At 40.9% G+C, this 17,869-nt stretch overlaps 1 protein-coding gene across 8 annotated transcripts in view; it reads right to left on the bottom strand.

Annotated features, from left to right (window-relative positions):
- LOC143339457 (uncharacterized) overlaps positions 1-17,869 on the bottom strand; it is a 47,263-nt gene that overhangs the window by 19,014 nt on the left and 10,380 nt on the right. For all 8 annotated transcript variants that reach the window (XR_013079326.1, XM_076760694.1, XM_076760695.1 and 5 more), the window contains exons 4-5: positions 5,637-5,788; positions 3,786-3,870 (exon numbers count right to left, since the gene is read on the bottom strand). Coding sequence is in view for 7 of the 8 variants with exons in the window: in XM_076760694.1 (XP_076616809.1) it covers positions 3,786-3,870; positions 5,637-5,788 (237 nt within the window). In the remaining variant the exon portion in view is untranslated. The remainder of the gene's footprint in view (positions 1-3,785; positions 3,871-5,636; positions 5,789-17,869) is intronic.

Below are 17,869 nucleotides of genomic sequence, written 5' to 3'. Positions count from 1 at the left end.
AAGCAAATGTGAAAACTCAAATAATGGAAATAGCTTTTTCTTTGTGTCCAATAATGTACCAACCATGATAGACCTGTACCATCATATCAGGTTATAAATGAGCTTTCTGAACAGCACCATAATCCCCTATGTCTTTCGTTCGGAGAAGTAACGATTGTAGTCTTGGTGTTTGGTGGCACGATTTCACATAATTGGTCATTTCACATTTTGTATTTCTCTTTTTTTCTGACTTTTTATGTGCATGTCTCAGAGAAATGACAGTGACAAAGCAAAAACAGAACAGCTTTCATCATTGGTGAAATGACTAATTCTGGGAAGAGGGAAGGAGGAGGATGTGTGGAAAGGAGATTGACAGCTTGACAAAGAACAAAGGGTTCATTCATAACAAAAACACCTGCATTATTGAGGGATACAAAGAACAAAAAAACAGATTCTGCAGAGGTGGAATATACTGGAACAGAATTTCTAGAATAAATAATACAGATCATCTTATCCAATTAAAGAATACAAAGAGCACACAAAACTAAGCACTTGTTGGGTTCAGAGTCTCACAGGATGATTTTAGTTCATAAAAAGAGAAAGCAAGATTTCCAAAGCCAAGCGACCCTCAAACATCACCTGTTCAGCCAGCCTACTTTGATCACCACAAACATGCTGTTGTGCTAAGAATTACTCTTTCAGTATCAGAATAGAGAAGTAAAAACCAGGTATTTTTTTTTATCCACCCTTCACCCGGATTGATCAGGATTATCTAAAATATAATTTATTATGTTTGGGATTTCAAAGCCAGAGGGTCAAGCAGGATAAAAGGTTTGGCCAAGCTGAACTCACTGGGTGTCCATTCATGTCTTCAGTGGAAAAACACTGGTTTGGAGTTACTCCACCCTGCCAATCACAAAAAGCCTTTGATGTTAATAGTTAGTAGTACTGCTTCTAATCAATACAGGTACATCCAAAAACCTGTCTCCATGATTTCATAGTTTCTGTATTATTTGAACTTTGATGTCTAGTTTCCTTCTCATTGAGGCCAAATTCATGCAAACGTACAGAATAAAGCACCATTACAAGATGTTCAGTGTTTTGTTGCTTAAAAGCCAGCATAACAATCTGAAAGTAAAAACTCCTTTCATACTTTCAGTTACAATATGAGATACAAATAAGTTGCCTGTCATATAATCTGTTTTGTACTGAAGGTCAGGTGCTTCATCTTGTGGGCACTGCCCATAAGGCAAACATGTTCTTGCACACAAGTATTTACAACAGTTAACAAGCACAAGTCTCCAGTAACTTCAGGGGAGAGCTTTCAGGTGGAAAGTCTGTATCACTCGTCCTCCCTAGAACAACTGAGGAGCCCATGAGGCAATGATAGAAACGGACATTAGACAAGCAGTGAAAGCATAATCACCCTCACTGATTATCAGCCCTAATTATTTGGCTTGGCCTTGACCACTTGAATGTTATTTCAAGCGGTACTCATTTAACACACATGTGAGGAAAAAGACAAATTCCTGTTGTACAGCAACAACCAGGTTTATGTACTAATACTGCTGTTTGAAGCAGACTTCAGTTACTTATTGAGACAAAACACAACAATATTTTTATGTTAAGACCAGCACATTTACAGAGCCTGGCCCCAACGTGTCACTATTCTGTGTTACATTTATGGAAAGTAGTTTATCACTGCATTTCGAAAATTTGATCAGAAACAGATGAAAACAGACACAGAAACAATGGTAGCCCATTAAAAGGTACACTCCTCTGCACAGGAAAGTATTGTTGGTCAACAGAGCAACAAAGACAGACAGATATAAATGACAGAGGTCACATGGGACGCAGTCAAGGTCATCACCGTGTCAGCGCTATGCCCCTGCAAATGAGCCTGTTATTGTAAGCGCAGAAAGGTCACAGTCTGATTCAGGGCACCGTCATTAGAGGAACCAAACAATGAACTTCAGACATTTTTTATGGGCACTCACCACAAATTTGGCCTTGCATCAAAAAGGAGGAGGGGAAGGGGGGTAACTGTATCCCATGGTGGGTGGTCTGCACAACATTATATGATATGCCTATATTTCATCTTGTCATTGAAACCATTATTACGGTAATAAAGGTTTACCTAATCCGGTTCTTTCATTTCTACCTACCAGGGAGAAATCTGACTGCACTGACATGAAAAGTGCATTTTCTTTCCCTATGGGGATTTTGTTTCTAATGGATGTCACATGACTGGCTTGAATGACCCTGTTCACCTTGATCTAGGAATGCTGTTTTTAGTCACCAGATTTTGTGCCAATATTCTTAATATAATTTTATTTATTTCAAGATTAGAGACACATTGCTGTCCAAAGAGACATTGTCTGTCTGGCCCCCTCTACAGAGTGGTCAACGTGGACAGTCAGCTCGTGAACAGCATTACATGGGGACTCAGAGGCAATTCGATTGACAGCATTGTAATGTTAAAAACAGGGAAAAATATATTGTTTGAAATCACTGAAAACATTTTCTATGATGATTTATTTTCAACAACAAATATGCCTCTGCTTCGGGTAACGTGGGATTTCACAAATGTCCCATTCCTCATTAAACCATTTGAGCTGTTGCACACTCCTGCACCCACACACTTTCACAGGACCCAGAGGTGATGATTTCTTCAAAAAAAACAAAACAAAAACAACGTTTTGAACAAGCACAGGGGGTTAATAAGTAAACAGGCAGGGCTGAGGGCTCGTGAGGTTGGCACGTGAGACTGCAGCTCCTGGACATCACAGTGAAACAGAGTGCACCAGCAGATTCATGAGCGAGAGGTTCATGGTCACAGTGCTGAAAGTTACTGCTGAATGTTATTTTAGCAGACAGCTGTCATCATTATCCTCGCTTGTTTGCACGGGAATATATTGAAATCTGTTCCACAACAATAAAACCAGAACTACATTTTTGGAAACATGACGCAAGTACTACTTGCAGGAAGAGCTGACAAAATGTGTAAACTTGTAAGTCACAACACCCAAGATACCATTCAATCATTGCTGACAGTGTAATTCTTTAGCTACCACTTACCAATGACCACAGGAATTCATTTAGATGTGACGTGCAGTCTATTGAGATGAACATGTGACTCAAGAGTGAAAACATGAACAGCATTAAAGTGTTGATTATGTGTCTGGAAGAAAAACAACATCTCTCTCTCTCTGAGGGGCAAACAGCTGGTGCAGTCTGAGTGGAATGAAAAGCCACCATACTGCACACTTCCACAGCACAAGTTGTTATATATACAGTATATATACATATATAAAAATGTTCTTTGTGGTAGCAATGGCACAATTGCCACATGTGGATCATTTATAATGTTGACCTTATCTTGAGCAGTGGTGATATAAAGTCAGATCCACCTTCAAAGGCTGACTGTGAAAGCTCACTGTGAGCCAAAAACAGCTCATTATCTGTGATTTGGAAATACTTCAGTTATACCAGCAGCGAGATTTTATTTTTGATGTATATTTAATCGCCTAAACCTAATAATCTCAAAATACTGCTCATCTGTATTCTCACTAAAGCTGTTACATCATCCTCTCCTTATTCTCTGCTGTGCATCTATGCACGGGATGTTGTTAAGCAGTATTCAAGAGCCAATCCATAAACAATAGAAAAAGAAATTATCAAAGCAAAAATACCACACTTACAAAAACATGACCCGCATCTGAATTTAGTTGTTTTCTACTCTCACATTGTTCAGTGTGAGCATGGTAAAAGCACTTCAGTATGGAGTATGTTAACAGGTGTATTACCTGGTGAGTGGGTGCATCAACCTTGCGTTTTTTCTTCTGGTTCTGCTTGTTGGTCCTGGGGTACACAGTCAGAGCCTCCTGCCACCTGTGAAGAGGGAAACGGACGAAGTGTTGTTCATAGGACACTAAAGGCATATTATATAAACCCTGCACCCATGGTGGATCAATGCATGACTGGGACAAAGTTCTCTGCGGCAAAATATAAACCATTAGACTTGCCAGGATAAACTTGTGCATGAGCAAATATAACTAACAGGTACAAAGACACAACTATACTACACCAGATGAAACACCCTCGACTCTAAACAGTGTTCTAATGCAGCGAACAACAACCTACAGTTTGTGTCTTGTCCTCTAGGTGGCAACATAAAGTATCTTAAAGCTACATACCGTTCAGTCACATTTGACTTTACTCGATTATTCAGGTTTGCTTTTTCGCTCTTTGTGAGGATTAACAATGTTATGTTTTACTACAAAGGCAATTCATGAGGACACTACTAGCTAATTAGCCAAAGTGGATTTAGCCAAATATTGTTGTTGAAAAGCAAAAATACAAAATTTACTAAACAGCACAGATAATACTCCCACATTCATAAAAAACAAAACCATGCTGCTCTGCCATCATACCCACAAGGTAACAATGCTGTGTGTATATCCTAAATCAAAATCATTTGGAGGAATTCAAAGTTGAAAGAAGTTTTACTAAAATGCTTATTGTTGGTCTTGACTGAGATTAGAATAAAATGAAAAAAAAAAATGTCTTTATTGACTAAAACTAGTCAAAAATGTTCATGGCTTTCTCTGTCTAAGATAAGGGTCCAGAGTTTGAGTCCACTAAAAACTGACTAAAATAGGCATGAAGAGGACAAAATATGACTAAAACTCATATGGACTTAATCTGAAAATAACTGTCAAAATTAACATTAATCCTTATGTACTTGTGAAATATAAGACAATACAGATACCCCTGGCTGTTTTGTGATTTGAATAATAAAGTTAGTGACTACAGACACTCAAATATTTTCCTACTCCACCCACTTTGCAAAGACAGGAGAGTCACACTATGAACTGTCATACTCTATGTAAACATGTGACACAGTTAGAAATGGATGAGTCCCCACACAGCACTGCTTTCATACTGTAACACAATGAGTCACAAGACATTTATGAGGAGTTTAACACAACCAGGAAAAACTGACAAAGTAATACATATAAATTTTAAATCCTGGTTGGAAGATAATGGCAACATTACGAGGGCTAATATGACTGCGTGATGGCGCAGAACCAACACATGGGAGCCAGATGATAGGAGAGTGGGAGGAGTACAGTGATGGAGCAGGTAGCATAACGGAGAGTGGGCGTTGTGAGTCACAGTTCCCTAAGAATAGCAATAATATGTATGCTACAGCCAGGGAGGGAGAGTGTGGTGCAGAAACATACTTATAAATGTGCAGCAGTGGAGGAGACGCACAAGAGACAACCTCATTATGAGGCTTAAAGCTTGTGTGTCGTGATCTGTGACCAGGCATATGAGGGTCTGTGAGCATAGTGAGAGGTGCTGGAGAGGTAGGGAGAGGAAACAGTTCAAGAATGTGCACTGTCACTGCAGTGTGGATTTCAAGTGTCTGAGAAGCAGAGTCCAAAGGAGACAGTAGGGGGCAGAGCAGTTTTGGCAGTAGACGCAGTTGCGTACAATTATTCTCCCTTGTCCAAGTCTCTGTCATCTCTATCCACTCAAACCAAAGAAGAGAGAAACATAAATCATACCGCCCACCTAAGGCCACAGTTACTTTACATCACATATATAAAGGACTGGTAGATTGTCTACATTCACAGATTAGTATGTCTTACCCGTTGATAATTTCTTTACACTCAGCCCGTATGAAGTGCTCTTTATCAGGGGTCAGGATGCACAGCGAGTTCTTCTGACCCGTCCGGGACTCTCCATCGATGACGTCAGAGCACTGGTTCATATTGATTGTACCCTGGGGTAGAGTGCTGGGCTGTAGGACACAACAGAGACACATGCATAAAGTGTTAAATGTGGAAGTGAGCAGACATGCCCACAGATCCCTCCACATGGTCTGTCTTCTCACACAATCCAGCCCAGCATCAATTTGCATGCCAAGCTTGGCATGCCACACACTGTATGACATTCTGTGCGCAAGCAAATGTTCTTGTTAGGGCTACTGTGATATTTTTTTGTTTCTTGTGATATGTATTTCAGCATTCAAAGACAGTAATTACAGAACTGCATCATAGATGCAGCTTTTTACTCCACTAGCTCCATTTGCATAAGAAAGTAACACTGCAGCAATAATTAGGCTGATTTTTAGATGGGGAAATTAGGGAGTTTTTCACAACTCTGATGGACTCAGCATGACATTATTGCATTTGGTTAATAGTTGCCACCCTATCTATCCTTAAGTCAATAATTAACATAGTAATAATAATGCATTTTAAGTAGTTGTTCAAGAAGTTGGCTAATTGTTTAACAACTTAAAAGACATTAAATCATACCTGTTTCTATTTTTTACAAATGAACTAAACTGTTTTACATCAAGATTATTCAAACTCATCTGCTTCAATATGAATCACAATTTTAGTTGTTTGGCTCCAATCTACATGGCCACGTTGTATATTGTATCACTAGACAGGGCCTGAAAGGACCTGTGAAAAGGAGTGTCTGTGCCATTTATAAACGGTCCAAGTTCACGGGTTCACTGAGCGGTTTTGAGTTTAATCTGTCTGATGCCTAGCTGTGAGGTGTAAACCCAACTATGCACGCTGACATGGATGCCATCTGTCAGCCATAAATAACATGGCCACTGGACTCGCACAATTATACTACTTTGTGTACAATGACTTAAGGTTTCATATGCAGGTCTATGTGAGTACACAGTGGCTTTGTGTGTAGGCACGGCTCATTTACAATGAATGAGACATGCTAGCTCAACTTGGAACAGATAAGATAATCTATTTATAGTCCACTGCTCTGCATTGCTACGAGTGAACATGTTGTGCTAGAAATACAGCTGACAAAATTAAAAAATGATGCTTTTCTAAGTGCATTAGCCAGTAAAACTCTTGTTCAGTTGCATTCTTAAAAAGCCAGCTCCCTAAGACGGTAAACATTTTCACACACAATACCACAGATATTACTAGTTCAGAAAACTAATTTATGTTTAACCTGACCTCCACATGACTTATGCGAGCAATGGGAAAAGCCTTGATAATCTTGTGTTCACTGACGGATTTTTATTTGTTCAATGAAGTAAATGAGTACTGCATAACTAAGCACACTGGACATGGGTAGCTTTTGGGCCCTACTTTCACTGCACTAAACACACAGGCAGAATTATAGACACGAAAATACCACAGCGGTTCCAAGTACCAGGTGGCCACAGATAAAAAATTACAGCCCATCAGTAAATCAGAATATATTAGGAGATAGAGCTGGGAACAAAATTAAAAGGTATCACATTCACGTTAGCTAGTGACCACATAAATCTTACTAAAGGACCAAATTTGTGCAGCATAACCATAGGCTGTCAGCAATTGAAGCCTATGGATGGCCTCTAATGTGGCCAGAGAAGTCAACAGTTAACAGTTTGTGGTAATCCCACCCTGACGGCAGATGAGAGGCCCTGTTTATTTCGTCACTGTTAAATGTCACTTTCAGTCTCTGCTCTTTTACTGCTGTCTATATTGTAATGAATAGCAGAGTCAAAATTTGGCACAGCAAATTGGAACAAAGAAAATAGCAGGTTGGTCTAACTAGGCTAAGAGTGAGAGAACAATCTGAAGCAGCGTGAAATAACCTCTACTTCTAATGTCTCATGTATCCCTGGTAAAACAACAGAGCCACAGAGGCAGTGACTCGGTTGGCTATTATGTTTTGGTTCAACTTCTTATGCCTGTGGCTTAAGAACGTTCCATCACCGAAGGGCTCTTGACACCAAGGTGAGAGGCCGGGGCAACAGCCGGGCTTGACAGACAGACGGACAAACAGACCTTGGGACAGCTGGGCGAGGGTCTAGGCCTGCTTCAGACTGGACAGAGAGACTGGCGTCAGCTTGACCTGAGAGCCCTGTCACTCTCAGACATGGCAAGAGGAACGAGGTTTGGGGATGGAGAGTGGGAACAATATGGGGTGAAAAAAGGGAGATTAAGTCTCAAGCTGGCAGTCAAGGGGAACAGCAGTGCAGCAGGGAAAAAAGGGGTTTTGTGGACTATGACTTTGGACTGCTAGGCCATCTGTCTGAGTAAACAAATCTAGAGTGCACCACGCATGTGGGCTTGTCCTTGGGCTGGAGTCAGAGGAGGATAAACAGCAAAATATTTCAAATTCTGGGAACAGTTGTACAAGCAGCTTAAGCCCCCAGTTTTTATAATCAGGGCATCGGATTCTCTTGGACACGGAAAATAAATCAGACTGACAACAGCCCTGATTAAAAGCCTATTTTCATAAAGCTGCTCACCTCAGAGATTTGAGTGCTTATATGAAGTAGGTGTTGGTTGTATGAGAGTACAGTATATGTTTTGCACTGGAGCCGTGTGGCAAGCAGCACGGGACTCCGCTCACACGTGTGCGCCCTCCCTGCCCCAGCGCTGTGTCAGCTGAGCACCAATACACATCACTGCTGTGGGCCAGCCATTGCTGCTCTAGCCCCCAGACCCAGGCCCCCCGAACCCACACCTCTCTGTCACCTAGCCTAGACCCAGTCCCCTCTCCCGGGCCACCGCTCTCCACAATGGGCCCTTTGTGAAGCAGCACCAGTTCACACAATGTGGGATTGTCAGCCGCCACAGTCCACAGAGCCACTCCTCCCCTGAACCCTCAACAAGGAAATGACTGAGAGACAAGAGGCCCAAACAAGTGTCCTTTTGTGATCAGAGCATGGAAATTATGAAGCCAGCATAAACTTATTCTAGTCCCTCAAGTTGTTCAGACAATAATATGAATACTGTCTCGATGGGAGTCATTGAGCAGAGTCTCAAGGGGAGACGGGGACAAATCAGAAAAAGATCTGGTTTCTCTAGGCCAGTCTGTGATGACTGGAGGGAATTTTGCTTCAGCACAAGATTGAATGGCAAACATCAAGTTGAAATATTGTCAGTTGTTGCATCAAGTACGTACATATTTATTTAATTAATCACAAAACATTAATTAATTTAATCTTATTGTTTGGTTTTAGCCAACAGGTGAAAGTACTGCACAATTATAAAATCTTTCAAAAACAAACAAAGAAAACAGCTATTTGAACACTGCTGAGGCATGCCACATGCAAAATACAGTTTCAAATCTCTTTTGTAAGTAACAGGAGTGAATGGAGACATTCCCAGTTTACCCACTCAGGGAAGACAGGAAGTACAACTGATACTAAAAATTAAAAAACAGCATAAAACAGGACAGCCAGAAAGTTTTCTATTCAATGGTTCTTTTCATGTTTAACACTGAATTAAAATGCATGTCCACTGCACAGTTTGGGCCTTTCGCTCCTCTTCTTTACATATAGCATTCATAGTCTTCTGATCTCTGTCCAGATGTAGCATTACAACAGTGTTCATTAGAAACCAACTCTCTGTTTAGAAAAGGGCAATTAGTACGACCCACGAATGCATGCATGCCTTTGTACCCTTGGCTTCCTTCACTCTTGGCCATTCTGCAGCTTAGCAAAACATCCCATTCTCCCTTATGACACAGCAAGAGAAATATTTGCTTCTTTTGGCAGCTGGCTGATGGTCTAACTTTCATTTTTGGTTGTGAAGCAAATTCTCTTCCTCTGCCATCAACATTTTTGGGTTTGACAGACTCATTTCTGGTCATGGAAAGCAAGAGGGTAGTTGAACTGATTCAGTTAAGACGAGCATGAGGGAATGAACTGGCATTTAACTATGTGATTGAGTCACACATTGCAACATCTTTTTTATTACATTCACTTAATTACTTATTAATTTTCTAACAGTATGAATACACCTAAAATATTGCTCAACAACCAGGTTAGCTATGAACACCTGTAAGTTGATCAGCAACATCTGTTATTTGGGATTAGGTGCCAGTTTGTCTGCCAACTTTGGTGGTGACAAATTCAAATGCTACAGCTTCACTCGTTAAGTTACATTACGCGTCTTTAGACATGTAACAGCAGGATCCTCGATGCCTCCATGTATTTCACCCATCCAAAGCCATTTGACTTTGATCATTAAAGACATGGAAGCCAAAAGGAAAGCTGATGAACTGGCACAGCTTCATCCTGACTCATGAACATGGCCTAAAATCAGGTCTCTTCAGGGTCCAACATCCTCTGCTCATTACCGATAACAGCAATTATGCAATAAATCTTTCCTTAGCAACTTAGGACAACAGAGGTAAACACACATTTTTGATACCAGTGAGCATGCCAACAACCAGCTGCGGGGAAATGTCCTGAGGTGCCAGACGGATGGAGTCACCTCTGGTCTTGCTACAGAGGAATATCAAACTGTCTCTCTCTGTCCTTCCTAAGTCCACAATAATCATACAAACAAAGATATACATAGCAATCAAGCCAGGAACCAGAGCTGACAGATTGGTCATGGACAAGATTACAATCATCACTGTCCCAGAGTCCTCACCGTCCTATAATTTTACCACAATACTGAGACAATGTTAAGACAGTGCAATCACACATGATATTTATCTTAGCCTCAGTTATAATACCAACCCTAACCCCTGTCTGTACTTTAGACAAACATAAAGCTCTATAAAAAGCCACATGGTGGATATCTGACATCTCTGTTGCAGGGCCAAGTACAGTCCTCCAGGCATTCTCAGATACACCTCACTCTACTGGTATGCGTTCAAGACATTCAGATGTATACCACAGCACAGGCATCAGCTCTACGCCTGGTTACATGGCAATAGCACTGCAGTAAAGACTAACTGCGAGAGCACTGTATTAACACAATTTTCTGAGAAGAATGAGCAACAGAACATTAAATCATCACACATTTCACACATATTTGTACCAGGTATTTCATAGAGGACTGTGGGTGGTAGCAGCACTGCTCTTATTATGGGGAATGGTGAGAGGATGTGGGTGGCTGAATGCTGCGTTAGGAGGCCAGTATTTGACAAATGCAGAGGAGGAGGAAGATGAGGGAGAGTTGGAGGATGAAGACCGTTTTCTCTGCTAGTGTGGCAGGATTCTTTTCAAATGGAGGCTTGGATTTTGCTATCGGTCAATCAGGCGTAACTGTACTGGAGTTACATGAACCAGATGTTTCCCACTCCGGGGTAGAATAAATCAATGCATGTGTGTGGTTATCACATCAAACAATTTATCTATGAAACATTATTTTCTTATCCTACTACATACAGCACTGTAACTGAAGCTTTATAGTAGTTTGTAGAAGTAGTATAGTGTTTATGAACTGTATATAACAATAATAAATGAAAAATTGCAACAGATAGACAGAGTGTGAGAAATCAGTCAGTCTATGTCTGGGTGGTGACAGAGTAGATGGGCCGGCTGGAGAAACAGGTGCTGCGATCGAGTTGTGTCATGTTGCGTTGGCTGTTCAGACTCAGACTGTCTGAGGTGAATTATGGTGAGTGTGTGTGGTTTCCCAGACTTGTAACTTTCCTTTCTTTGCTATCCAGCGGCCTCCAATATTCCTCAAGGATGCATCTTTCCTTGTTTTCCTTTCCTCCTCACATGTGATGAACGATACCTCGGTTGTGTCTGCTTGTTCCACTTATCAGTTCAATTTTAATCCTTCGCTCTAGATTGTATAGTATGTGCCAACTAGGGCTGAGAAACATATATAATCCACAAGGTGAATTGATTCAAGATGCACATTTTAGTTTCAACAAAGTTACCTTGAGCTTCCACCTGCCATTAGCAGTGCATATAACAGCATTTTAAAGTCAGTGTTACTTGCTGAAACAAACCTCTGGAGTCATTGTTAAGTTCTATCTCAAAGTTTTTACTGTATTGGACAGGTTTATAGCTATGACGTGCTATGCAACTGTTAATCTTTTGCACTGATGATTTACCGGGGAGTGTTATGCTGATCCAAGTCATAGCAGAACTTCAACTGTGAGTCACCTAACATTGTCTATGGGAGAAATTGAGCTATGGAACTTTTACTTTTGGAACCAGAGGCGCCCAAAAATAGCACTTTGCAACTCTATACGTGCACCTGCTGCAGTTTGCTGGACTGTTGTGGCTCCAGGTGGTGTTTGTGTTTGTTGACTAGGCATTATGTCTGGTTACAAGAGGTGATGCCACAGGAATCAACAGAGCAGTGTGCAGTTGTTCAGTCTGCCCCTGCAGCTGGTTAGCAAACGTTAGCTAGCCATCTGTCTGCAGATATCAGGCTAATGTCTTGTTGAAACACAAACAGCAGACACAGATAAATTAGTGTGTGGCCTTCTCTGCTCTATCTGTGCTGAAACTGACCTTTGAAGTGGATGCTGGTGCTCTGCTGTTTAGGATTGACAGTGCACTGCTGTATTTTTTGAATATACAAAACAATTACAGCCTTGAAGGTAGTGGAGGACTTTTGTTATTCTTGCTAATCTGTCTTGTAAATGAAGCTCTACAAAAAGTATGTTTTAGTTGTTTAAGCTTGTAAAAAATATTTACAATGACAAATTGTCTAATCCTGAAATAAGCTGAGACATTATTTTTTGGCAATATCGTCAAGCCCTCTAGCTAACTATTTATTGCACATGCACAGTCAGCATATTTGTTGCTATTTGCCATCTCTAAATTAGATGTTGTGAAACATTTGTGATTTGTCACATATCTCAGTGAGCCATGGAGGCAGCAAAGTGTGGCTTATCTAAATCCCTAGATGGCTTGGCAGTGAATGCACAAATACATACCACAATTAGGTCCCAACTAAAACCAAATTAAGTTCATTGCATCTGCTCTTCTTCCAAGGCCAGTAATGATAATGACTGGATGTCCTGCACATTTGACTGATTTTAATTTACAACACCATTGTTAACCAGTCATTCTTCAAACATCTTAATATTCACTCAAAGACAGAGGCACTCACTCACTGACTTCTTGAGCAGTAATGCAGCTCTTGGATCAGCTTTTTGTCTCCACTGCAAAAAAACAGTTGCTCCAAGATCACAATGTGCCAAAACAGCAGTGTCTGGATTACTGCAGCGTCCCATACAGTACTCTGACACAGCACTTTGGAAAGTAGGCCAAGGTGAATAGGCACCCGTTATATGCTGTGGCTATTATAAAGTCACAGGGTCCCAATAAAATGCATTCAAAATACAAGTGGCACATAAATATCATCAATTCCTTTAACACAATTAACAAAAAGCTAGTTTCTGCAACTGTAGACACTATGAATTAATTACGTAAGACTTGCAGTCAGGCTCCAACTACCTCTTTGATAATGATTGCAAATCTGCCAAAGTCTTGCTAAGTCAATGCAAATTAGCCTGTCAGGCAGGAGGGAAGGGAAAATGGCGGAGGGATAGGAAAATGTTCCTTTGGGAGTTCAGCTAATACCTCAGTTTTGGAGCTAGCTGTTTTTCCACCAGGCTAAAGAGCAGCTTCCTACAGGCCCAGGTCTGCTGCTAGCAGTTAACCTGCCCAAAACAGTGCTGACAGCACATCATTTCAGAGGCCAAGAGATTATTCATCAGGTAACAAAACAAAAATTCACTTCCAGACTTCTTAATGTGTCCTAGGACTGGTTAACATTCAACATTTCGAAACTAATACCAATGCAATATCCAAGTTCCTGTACTAATCCCCAATAAATACTACTGCTGGATTTCTTACTTTTGGAGGATAAATGTTGTTCTACAAAAGCATTTAGTCATTTCACAAAATCATCAGATAGTATTTTTGCTGTTTTGTGTTGAAAATTCATAAATATAATAGTATTTAATTAACAAATGTATGGTTTAACCAGACAATAACAACAATTATTAAACAAGACTATGAATATGACCAAACATTGGTATATGACAGTTTAATAATCAGCGCTACATACAATATTTGGTAAGTACTAAAGAAGTATTATCAGATACAACTGAGAAGATTTAAGGCACTTCCACAATGAATTCACTTTTCAGACCCGAAGGCTTCGTCCATTTATTATAATGTCTATGCAAGGTTTACAGTATGTGCTCTGGTTCAGGTATGGTAATACTTTAGCCTATTTCAGATAAACAGCTTGACAAAGATGTGTAAGTATTAGTTGAACAAACGATGTTGTTGTGTGCAAGAGCAGATCAAAGTTAACGATGAAAGACAAATGGCTTGCTTGTTTTTCAGTTGTCATCTGTTGATATAGTTTATGACAATGCTCTGTTTTACACTCTATTCCATATCAATGTGTTTTCAGATTCTTTCATGCAGTAGTTAATATTTCAAAAGGACTGCACTTTATTTAAGTAGAGAGGGCATTTTCTGCTGCTTTCTCTTTAAAGCCAAGAAAAAGCACAGAGGAGAGAGCACTAAGCTGATTAGGTGCTGAGGCTGGAGGCAGGCCAGTCCATGGCTGCTGGAAATGGGAATTTTGGGCCAGGTCCTGAGGAAGCTGGAGTGGGTTATTAAAGTGTGAGTGGTTCACCCAACAACAATCAGCAACAAGCCAAGAAAATTCTTAAGTTGCAGGTTATGTGGATTTTACAAGCAAGACCTACAGATGAAATAAGGCCCAGAATTGGTAGTAAGAGCTTTTACTGGATGATATTTTTACATGCATGTGAAATACTTCTACATCTAATATATATCATCTAAATATATCTACCATGACATTTATGTTTTATCCTTGCTATTGTATTCATGTGAGACATTGCCAGACCCAATTCCAAGGCTGCACTTTCTTTCTTTCTAAAAATATCTTGGCAGTAGAGCCCTGACCTTAACAGGTGTTTGGATTGGAAGGTCGCCAAGCTGAGGTGAAAGGTTAAAGGTCATCAAATACACCTGCACCTGTTGCAACTCTGAAAGACGTTTAACTGCAGCTGTGGCTGGGCAAACCATCACAAGGCAGCAGTGTATTAGACACCCAGTCTCGGGCCAGTTTACAACTGGACTGCATCCAACCGCAGTGAAGTAACTAATCAACTCTTCCATCCATCCTGACAACGTAAAAACCTCACAGATTTATAGCTTAAGCGTGTGGCCATATCTCAATTTAAATGACAAATATTAGGTCAATATACTGGCAGGCTACAGTGGTGTGTGTATCTGTGGGTAACTCACAATGGCAGTATTTTCACTTTCTACACTGGAAATGCCTCTGAGTGTCCCTACACCCCCACCATCGCACATGCAGACACTACCCACCTACCCCACTGTTTTATTAGTGCCTGTCTCAGAGCTGGCTAACCCCCCACCCTGATGCTTTAAATGAAACCTTTTGTCAGTGTCCTAGTCCAGTGTTTAGAACAAACTGAGCGAGCAGTCCGTCAGGCCATGTTTGGCTTTATAGACAAGGGAGGGTTTACGGGAGAGAAGTTACACAATACTGTTGGCTGCTCTCTCCAACACAAATGATTTATTGGCCAGTGAGAACTGGAATGAAAGACAGAGATACAAGAGAGTGGCAGAATAAGAGAAAGTGAGGAGGTAAAAGGAAGGGAAAGTGAATCGGACTGAGTAATGGGAAAGTAAAAGTGAGGACCATGCAAGTGAGAGTGGACACTGGTTTACCCAAAGCCTCCTGGAGCCGGCCTTTCTCTGGATAATGAATGGCTGGAAATCATTAAAAAGAACAAGAAAATGAAGGAGGGTAAAAAGAGAAGGATGGTAAAAGACATCCTGAAAAAAGGGAGCCTTTTAAGGATTCCTTACCATGGCACAACAGTGGAGCCCCATCAAGCATTTGGCTCGACCCAACATGGCAGTCATATTCAACAAGGAAAAAATGAAAAGGGGGTCCAACTTCTCCATCAACTGGAATCCCACATCAACAGAAACTGATACCTTATGAAAAACCATTTGCTACGAGCAATATAGTACTATGTTACTCAAAGTGCTGATAGACCTAGTGCCCCGTGTTAAATGATCCTGTCCACAAGCTCACGCAACAGTGAGCACTAATATAATCACAGACCAGGGGTTGTCTCCCTCTTGCTTACAGTCTACATTTGTTGAATCTTAGCACCTTCTAACCAGAGATTATGTTGTGCAAAGTGCAAAAGTTGTCATTTTTGATATGTTAAAGGAAGACAAAAGCCACTACTCATTGAGGTGAGATGTTTTCCAAAGTGCCTTGGATTTTGGTCTGACCTGCACCAATTTGTTATGCATTTCCAGGTCAATACATGTCAATGGGAGCACTTTCTGCTCATCCAATCAAAGATGGACAGCTTAGTCCTCTTTTCTGTGTGATCTGTGTGCATACTGGAGAACAATGCTGTTTTATTGACTGTAATTTGAATTTAATAACTGTAATTTGACAGCCATTATTTTTAGACTCATTAGGCCTTTTGGCTATGGAACACACACACACACACACACACACACACACACACACACACACACACACACACACACACACACACTAAATGGCAAATGGGAGTGGGGTTGTGAGTGAGAAAGCATGAAAATGTCTCCCTTTCCGTCACATTTGATCCTTAGAAGAAGCACAAAACCACAATTAAAGTTTGGTTTCAAATCAGCTTGGATCATGTTTCCTGGCAGTTCTTTGTGTGTCTGTACACTAGTAAAAGCCAAAGCCTTAATTACACTTTTAAAAGATAATAAAAGTGACCAAAGTGGTGCCATGTACAATAGTGGCTCATTCTCAGGCCAAGCTCAAGAGTTTAATGTTTAAAGACTTGGCCCTCAGCCAGAGAGCGTTACTGTACTTCTGACTTCAGAAATGGAATAATTCAAACAGACGACAAGTGAAGATTTTTATCTTAGCCACATCCGGGTTGATGTGGTGACTAAAGCCAAGGCAAAAACTAAAGAGCACAGATAAGACGACCAGCAGAGAGCCAGATTGGTCATTTATCAAGTGAAAATACAACCTGGCCCATCCTCCATGAGACCTTTCACTGGTTTTAGCTTAATCATACCCTCCTGGTAATAGTAAACTCAACTCTACTTAGACAGGAAGGCACTCATTTGGAAAGTGGACATACTGGGTCACTTGGAGGACAAAAGGCCCTTGATAAGCAATCAACGTGAGCTGGTGGAGAAGAATCAGCCTTAGCAGTGATGTATGAGCACTTCTCACTTCTCACTTCCCAATTGCTTCTCGTCTCATTTTTCTAGAAGTTTGTTGTGTGGTGTATAAAGGGCGACTCCTTGGCTTGGATTTGACCGGGTGACTGAGGTTGAACTACTGTACATGATGCTCTGTTTTGGTAGACAAGACCTTCCCAAGTTGTCTTGACATAAAAAAAGAAAAGCTAAATGTCATCCTGTCTGAAGTTATGAGGCTACAAATAATAACCCAACATGTTCTCTGATGGCACTTGCAATGACAGTTCCACATTACAGAACCTGCTTTCCTGATAAAACATTATAAGAAAGCAGTGGCTCCCACGTTCACACTGGATCTTGCGTTCATGCGGCAGCCTAATGCATCACTGAAGACAGGGATCAGCCCAGAGAACTGTCTAAACAGTATCACCAATCATTTTATTCCCCATGCACTGCAGTCCTTGTCACTGCCAAATGTTTGGTGGGCCGGGGTGGATGTAGACTGCCACCCAGGTAGCCAGGTGTATTCGTCGCTGCACTTTTCACTCCGACGGCTGGTTTTGATAACTGCTCAGGGGCTGCTAAAACTGGAGATGATAATGCTTTTTGTGTTGCACTCTCGCACTGAAGTTCATTGTGGTCAGCCTCCCCCAGCCAACAGCAGACATGACAGTGACTAGGTCAGCAGTCCATAGGGAACTGGAAATTCCAAATTGGGATAATACACTGACAAGAATCCACAAAAATTCCCCATTTCTGTGAATGAAAACAAAAAACAAGGGAATGCTCTTTATAAATACACTACACAGGGCGTCAGCTTCAGGATGTTGGGTTGCTATTAGGTTGAGTGGCAGTTACAGTGTTGTAGACCCTGATGATTACAAGCTGTATGAATGG

The sequence above is a fragment of the Chaetodon auriga genome, chromosome 20 (assembly GCF_051107435.1).
Source record: "Chaetodon auriga isolate fChaAug3 chromosome 20, fChaAug3.hap1, whole genome shotgun sequence".
Classification (NCBI taxonomy): Eukaryota; Metazoa; Chordata; class Actinopteri; order Chaetodontiformes; family Chaetodontidae; genus Chaetodon; species Chaetodon auriga.
Note: the sequence above shows the minus strand (reverse complement) of the source record. Positions and strands in the feature narration are given on the sequence as shown.